This window comes from Panthera pardus, unplaced genomic scaffold (assembly GCF_024362965.1).
Source record: "Panthera pardus isolate Hobbes unplaced genomic scaffold, ASM2436296v1 HiC_scaffold_27, whole genome shotgun sequence".
NCBI lineage: Eukaryota > Metazoa > Chordata > Mammalia > Carnivora > Felidae > Panthera > Panthera pardus.
In genome coordinates this window covers 79,117,069-79,125,187 of record NW_026526843.1, presented here as the reverse complement: position 1 = coordinate 79,125,187, position 8,119 = coordinate 79,117,069, and the positions used below count along the sequence as shown (strand labels likewise).

The following is an 8,119-nucleotide window of genomic DNA, read 5'->3' as shown; positions in this document are numbered from 1 at the left end:
GCAAAAGATTTTCTAACATGGTGAGGGGAAAGAACATGAGTTTTGGAGTTAGGCAGATCCTGCTGTGGAAGACCACTGGCAAATTTCAACCTCCTTCACTGTAAACAGGACTAACAACTATCTCCCAACGCTGTCAGTGAGCATTAAATGAGATATCCTAAGTAAAACCCCTAGCCCAATGCCTGGCACAGAAAAGGCACTTAATAAATTGTAGTCGTTATCAGTGAGAGGTGGTACTGTGATAAGAACACAGACTCTGGAACCAGGCTGGCCCCACAACTTAAGATGTTTGATGCTAGAAGGTTTCTTTGCCTCTGTTTTCTGATCAGTAGGATGAGGACATCAGTGAATCAATATACATAGATCACTATGTATAGTGTCTAGCACAAGGAAATAATCATGATGTGTTAGCTCTAATAATTCTATCTTATCCCTTGCACTGGACCTAAACACAGTAATCAAGTTCAGCCTAGAGGAGCATGTCAGATAAAGAGAGAGGGAAGAAAAACAAAACACCAAAATTCCATATTCAAAGACAACACAGGTGTAGCCACTAAGAACAGCCCATGGAAGATATGGAAAGCCTTCCCAACAAACTTGTCAGGCCACTTTGAATTGTTGCCTCTTTCTTTTCTGCTCACTGTACTTCTGGTTATGTTTCTAGTGTGTCAATTGTGTCTCTCATGAAAGCTGGGATTCTGTCCCCTCCCCACCTCAGGTGTAAGGTTGGGGACCAAGGAAGTGCGGAGTTCACAAAAGGGAGAGAAAGAGAAAATGTAAAGAGAAGGCGGCACTCCTGGACCCACCCCACCACCCACCACCACCACCACCACCACCACCACCACCACCACCAGAAAAGAATGCCAAGCAAAGCAATTGCCAAGATAAATCACTTTTATCTATATAGGAAAGGGAGGATCTAAAAAAAATATAAATTACATTAGTAACACAACATAAGAAAAAAACAGGGGAAAAAACAACAGAGAAGTCTGTATGATGCTATTCTAACCTGTTTATAAAAAGGCCCTGCATCAGAAATTCACAATCCTACCCACTTCTAAAAATATATTTAGACATGTACAGAAGCGGTGGGCTTGTTTTTAAATTGTTTGCTTTTCTGTAAAAATATATTAAAGGTGAATAGAAATCCTCTCTCCCTGCCCCCTATCCAACCCCCAGCTCTGTGCTAGGGACTGGATACCAGAGGTTAACTCTCACCATGTTCTACACCTTAGTTACTACCACTCCAACCCCTCCCCAACTCACTTCACTTAGAACCTGAAACATTAAAAAAAAAAAGAAAGAAAGAAAAAGCACACTAGCCTCTTTGGAAAAGCATAACTCTGAGGGTAAACTTGCTTTTCATTTAAAACACAAAACAACATACAGGAGACTCTGAGAGCCCAACTAAACTAAATGGAAACCCAGTCAAATGGAAGTTGGGTTTCAGCTCCACAGAAACTTCTAACAAAGAAACAGAGGGGAAAGAGGCCTGGAACCAGGGGGATTTGCTAGCAATTAGCTGCCTTTGAAATATCAAGGGGCGAGGGTGTTAATGGGCAGAAGGGCTGGGGTCCTGGTCTTTGTTACAGCAGTCAGGGCCTAGTCAGGCAGTTGCCTACACAGGGACACAGACTGTCCCTCCTTCCCTCCCCTCACTACCCTCTGCTGCCTTGAAATCCCCAAGAAGAGCAAAGCTTGGTGGAAATAGAGGGGAGGGGAGTGGGGACCTCACATTCTAGGGGGGGAGGTAGCCAGGCTTTTTGCCTTTGGTGTGACTAGATGGAGGACTGCATGGCCCCTGGGGTCCCCAAAATAAAAAAAAGGAATGGGGTTAAGGGGCCCCTGATTCCAAATGAGGAGAGTAGATGTGGGGCTGTAGAGAAAAGAAACTGGAGACACAAAGACAACAAGGGCAGCCTCACATACTCCCGTAGCCTGCAATGGTAGCTATTAAATTCCCCAGAAGCACTGGGCAAACTGGGGTGAGGTCAAGGTGGGGAGTAGAGGACAAGGATGCACTCCACTTGGGCAGTACCAAAATGGAGGGAGTGGGGCATTATCCATCCAGTCCAGGTTGCCAGAGAGGCAGGACAGACTGAGGTGGAGGGATACAGGGGAGGAGGAGGGGTTGGGCACTGTCTGGACAATAGAGACATCCACAAAGGGAAGACAGGGAGGGGAGGATCAGATGATCTGCTCCTTTACAGATGGGCATCTCCTCTCCCAGGTTCAGGCTCTCGAATAGCCCATCTGTACTCTGCTTGAGCATTGACCTGATGTCTGGGAGCACAAAGACCCAGAAGCGAAATGTGAGTTCTGAGGTCTTCTTTAGACCAAGACCTTAGGTGGGGAAAGGAGGGAGTCTCCTGATGGAGAACCCAGAGCTGTCCTGTCACATCCTTTCCAGAAGGTCCAGGCTGTGCTCTGTGGTACAGGTGAAGAGAGCAGGCTGTACATAGGGCCAGAGTTATCTGCTTCAGTGGTAGGAACTTTCAGACTGTTGGGAGATCACCTGTTGGGGCCCAGCTATAGCCACATGGATAATGTTCTGCAGGACCTCAAAATCCAGGCAAATCCCTGAAGTTCACCCTGGGACAGGGGACCTCATCTGTAGCCACCCAAAAGTAGCTTCCTCCAATGGGCTACAAAGTCATGGTCAAAGGCTTGGGTGTTGGTCCTCTCCCCACCTTTAGACATGACAGAAATCTCTCTTCTTCCCAAAGATGAATGAAGTCAGCCCACAGCCTTTCTAGTCCACCTCTGGAAATGGCCCCTACTGGGGCAGTAAGGAGACTCCGGGCCCTCTTCTTTATTTTCATGATGGATTTGGCAAGAGGGGAAAGAGGCTAGACCCTTCTCCCAGGAACGAATCTGGAATGGGATATGTCCACTTGGCTGGGGGGCAGAAGGGGAAGAACATATGGGCAAAGGTGGACAGGCTTCTGCAGACAGGGCTGGAGTTGTGGGAAGTGTTGAGCACTGGGAACTCCATAATCAGGGAAATAGCAAGGGGCCCAGGCTCACTTTATGTTTCTCCTCATCCTGCCTCCTAGCTCTAAGTGGGGATGAGAGTATAGGGCAGATAAGGCTGGTAAAAAAGAAACGGGTTGAAGCAGCAGAAGAAGGTTCTGGTCAGCCAGAAACCTCTCCCATTTACCTGCTAGTCAGAGGTATGGAGAAGGAAGGCAGGATGCTCTAGTGGAAGTAGAAAAGGGAGTTAGGGGAGTTGGTGAAGGGGCCCTTTGGGGAGTCCGTGCCTTTGGTCAGTTCCAAGAAAGCAGGACAATGCGCCTCAGCACCTTGTCCGGGGCAGATAGGATCCAGGAGTGCCCCGAGAGTTGACGATGGAGAAGGCAATGGGGGTGAAGGGGTGAGGGGCAGGATACTAGGGGGCTCACAGAAGTAGTTTGCCATTTCTGTGGATTTTCAGGATACGGCCAAGTCTCTGCTTTGCTGTGGCCAGGCCCTTTTTAGGACGCTTTCCTGTGGGGGAAAAGAGAGGTAAGTAAAGGCTATGGCAAGGGCTTCAGCAACAACTCCAGCACCATCTATATTTGTTCTACCCCCCTCCTCTGTTCCTTTGCCCACAGAGTATCCCCATTCTTTTTTTTTTTTTTTTTTTTTAATTTTTTTTTCAACGTTTTTTATTTATTTTTGGGACAGAGAGAGACAGAGCATGAACGGGGGAGGGGCAGAGAGAGAGGGAGACACAGAATCAGAAACAGGCTCCAGGCTCCGAGCCATCAGCCCAGAGCCTGACGCGGGGCTCGAACTCACAGACCGCGAGATCGTGACCTGGCTGAAGTCGGACGCTTAACCGACTGCGCCACCCAGGCGCCCCTATCCCCATTCTTATACTGGCTCCAGGCACATCTTGGGCAAGAGGCCCTTCTTAACTACTTCCATCATGCCTTGGCGCTTCCTCCTATGACCTCCTGCAGCAGCTATCTACTCCCTGATTAGCCTGTCTGATTCCTTTTCCTCATTGATTTATTTGGTCCCAATCATTTTCCTTCCTAAATTCTGCAGGGATGTGGTAATGCCTCCCTGTCCTCTTATCCTGACCACGGAGACTGGACAAGTGCCTGGTTAGTGATTATAGCTCAGTGTCCTGGAAGGTGGCATTCCCACGGCCTTGTTTCGTTAGCAACCCTCATCTTCATCATCCAATGCCACACTGACTTCACCACCCTTGAGCTGCATACTCTAGGGACTGGGCTTTGAAGGCCAAAGTGAGGAAAAAGAGAGCTTGAGCCATGCCCCCCCATTGCCTCTTCCTCTCTCTCCCCACATCAAATCACTTCCCATGTCCACTGTGACCTCCTCCATATTTGATCAATTTATCTTCTCCCTCTTCATTCCCTCTGCTATAGCCCCAGCTTCTCTTCACTGCAGCCTGAAACCTGTGTATATGTCTCCTCCCTAGACTTCTCACCCACTGCCCACCCTCCACTCTGGTCACCAGAAGGCTCTTTCTAAACCCACATCTGAAATGCCCCTGTTTAACATCAGTTAACGTCCCTTCATTGCCTAAGAGATCAAATACAAGTGCCTTAGGTTGACTGTCAGGATCCCTCCCAGGTATTCTCATCTACCAGGGTACTTAGGGTTTGGAGCTGGTGACCCTAAGATCCTTCTCAGTTCTGCAACCATATGGCAGCCGTACCTTGTCCTGCTTGATTGCTCTGGGAGCCAACTGAAGGGCGCCGCTGGGTCAAGAAGACGCCAGGGGCCATGGGTGTGGTGCTGCGGTTTGCCTGGGCCATACCAAAGGCATTGGGACGAGCAGTATATTCATGGTCAGCAAGACTTCCTGAGAGAGCCTCTTGTTTAGGCTCAGGAGGAGGCAGGGGTGAGGAGGAGGTGAGAAGCTGGGGTGTAGTCGCCAGAGTTGGGGCTGGCGCTGCCACGCTGAGATTGGACTCTTGAGGTTGAGGCTGTTCTACCTCCTTCAACAAAGGCTTCTTCTTGATGTATTTCTTCTTCTGGGCTTTCTGCAGCTCCTGAAATATAAGCCAAGTGGGAGGGGAAAATTCAGGAGTGGAGAAGAGAGAATTGCCCAGAAAGGAAACTAGACACTGGTAGATGTGGTTCTATAAATCTCCCCACCCTAAGTCTAGCCTGGATGTTATGTATACAAAACACACAGACCTTCCATCACCAGAGGTCATCTCTTTGGTACCATCCACCCTTAAGTTATCACTGCCACTAACCAGTACAGTGGTAACAGAAGGGTAAATGAGTTCAGAGACTTGGGTTTTGGTCCTAACATTGCCATTTATGAGGTGGACTATGGATACTTCTAATAAGAATAGCCACATTTATGTCGGCACCTAAGGCCCTTTATACAGTTGACCCTTAAGGTAGTACTAACCTCCCATGCAGGCGAAAATCCACATTTTGACTCCCCAAAAACTTAACTACTAATAGCCTACTGTTGACTGGAAGCCTTACTGATAACATAAACAGTCGATTAACATATATTTTGTATGTTCTACATATTATATACTGTATCTTTTGTTTTTTAATATAATTTATTGTCAAATTGGTTTCCATACAACACGCAGTGCTCATCCCAACAAGCGCCCTCCTCAATGCCCATCACCTACCTTCCCCTCTCCCCTATCCACCCTCAGTTTGTTCTCTGTATGTAAGAGTCTCTTATGGTTTGCCTCCCTCCCTCTCTGTAACTTTTTTTCTCCTTCCCCTCCCCCATGGTCTTCTGTTAAGTTTCTCAAGATCCACATAGGAGTGAAAACATATGCTATCTGTCTTTCTCTGACTTACAATAAAGGCAGAGAAAAGAAAATATTAGGAAAATCCTAAGGAAAAGAAAATACATTTACAGTACTACACTAAAAAAAAAAAATCTACGTATAAGTGGACCTGTGCAGTTCAAACCTGTGTTGTGCAAGGGCCAACAGTCTGCTTAACTTCATTTAATCCTCAGAGTAGCCCTGAGAAGGAAAATCCCTCAGTTTATAGATGAGAAAACCGAGGTGCAGGGATATTAAGTAGTTTGAGCCCAAAGCCTCACAGGTGAAGAACTGCTAGGTCCAGGATTCAGCCAGGTCTATCTGAATACCCACCCTGTATACTTCTCAAAAAGGAACTCTGAGAGTGAAAGAGGAGTAGCTTTGGAATAAAATAAAATTTTTAAAAAAACAAAGAAAACAAAAACAAAAACAAAAACAAACAAACAAAAACTGGGGTTCAAATATAGGCTTGTGCTCCCTGAGTGGGATGACCTCAACAAGTTACTAACCTTTTTGAATCTCAATTGCCTCATCTGTAAAATGGGCCAAATAAATCTGTTTTTCAGGGTTGTCAGAGAGATTAAATAAAATAATGATGTAAAAACACATAGCACATAGTAGGTACTCAGCAAGTGGTAAACTATTGCTCTATCTTCATATCTTACAAAGGTTTCTCTTATTTTTGCTGGTCTTTTAATAGAGGACTTGGCAATCCTCCAGGCCACTAGGTCTTAAAACCTCAATTCTGGATGGGAGAGATGAATATGAAGTTATGTCACTTCTCCCAACATCTTGGATTTCATCCATCCATTGCTCTATGGAGCTACTATCCACTGTGTAGTGGGTACCTGTAGAGTGGGCATCTGGAGCCCTGAGAACCTGGAAAGGTGGTGCTGAGAGCATGTGAACGACTTCACCTTCTGAAATGCTACACAGCCTCACAGACCAACTCAGTGATTACATTTCTTTGCCTTGGCAGCACAGGCCTACTCCTGCCAGGCTGTGGCTACAATAGGAATTTCTGGGGGATAAAAATAATAATATTAGTAATACAGGCCAGGTACTGTTCTACAATTTAACTCATTTAATACTCAGAAGAAGTATGAGAAGAAAGAATTAAAATCACATTTTGAGAAGAAACTGTGGCACAGAGAGATTAAGTCATTTTCCCAAGGTTATAGGACCAATATGTGACCAAGATGGGATTCAGACCTAAGCCACTGGGCTTCAGAATCACTTTTCTCAGCCATACTGCTATTCCACCCATACCAGAAACTGCATTTCTGCCCCCATTTCTCTCATCTGAATCCAGAGATTATCTATTCACACCTAGATCATATAGCTGAAATTTTTCTACCTTTGCTGCCAATCTCATGTAATTCATCCAGATGAATTACAGAAGACTAGACTGTTTTATGACAGGATCACTTACACTTGCCAATTTCCTTGCTCAGAAGCCTGTTAGCAGGTCTTCACCCAAGTTCAAACTTCCCAGTCTGACATTCATGGTCTTCTACAGTCTGGCCATCCATCCCTATCCAACCCATAATGATTACACTGAGAAGCTAACACGTCTATAGTACTTACTCTGTGACAAGTGCCATGCTCTGAGCTTTTCCATATATTACCTCATCTAATCCTCAAAGTTTATGAGGAAACTGAGGCATAGAGAAATTAAGTAACTTGCTAAAGTGGTAGAGTGAAGATTCAAAGTCAGGCAGGCTAGTTCTACAATCCATTTTTTAATCTGAATTTATCTTACCCTATTCCCCATGAAGCCTCCAATCCAGAAAAGATCTGCTCATTTATTTATTCATCCATCCATTCCTTCATTCATTCATCCAACATTGACTAAACATATGTTTAGTATAGTGGGGATACCAAGTTAAATTAGATATATCCCCACCCTTCAGGCACTTACAGTTTAATAAGGAACACAGAAAAGCACACTTATGACTGTTAAGAGAGAATGCTACAGAAGCACAGAAGACTACTGTAATAAATTGGTGGTAGGTGGTATGAAGGTGTGTTAGGTAAGGCATCCGAAAGGGATAATTCCCAATGGGCAGAGGAACAACCTGTGCAAAGGCAGAGGCATGAGACACTGTGATACACGCTAAGTGAACTTCAAGTATCATGGTACAATAGTATAGCTGGTGTGAAGGGCATGTATGAGGGGCTGGTAGGAGGTTAGGGAGGAGAGGTGACCAGAGAACAAATTAAGAGGGCCTTGTGTGCTTTGCTAAGGATTTCCCTTCTCCTAGAATGCCTTTCTGTTCCTTCCAAAAGCTCAGCCTGCAAAACACCTCCCAAATTTCAAATCCTCTTCTTTCAAGTCATCCCTCATCAACCGAAACAGA

General features: G+C 45.6%; 1 protein-coding gene across 3 annotated transcripts in view; it reads right to left on the bottom strand.

Moving 5' to 3' along the window:
* Window positions 1-876: 876 nt before the first annotated feature.
* PHF8 (PHD finger protein 8) overlaps window positions 877-8,119 on the bottom strand; it is a 94,093-nt gene continuing 86,850 nt past the window's right edge. For all 3 annotated transcript variants that reach the window (XM_053891585.1, XM_053891584.1, XM_053891586.1), the window contains 2 exons: window positions 4,670-5,006; window positions 877-3,486 (listed from right to left, as the gene is read on the bottom strand). In XM_053891585.1, coding sequence (XP_053747560.1) covers window positions 3,398-3,486; window positions 4,670-5,006 — 426 coding nt within the window. In that variant the 3' untranslated portion in view covers window positions 877-3,397. The remainder of the gene's footprint in view (window positions 3,487-4,669; window positions 5,007-8,119) is intronic.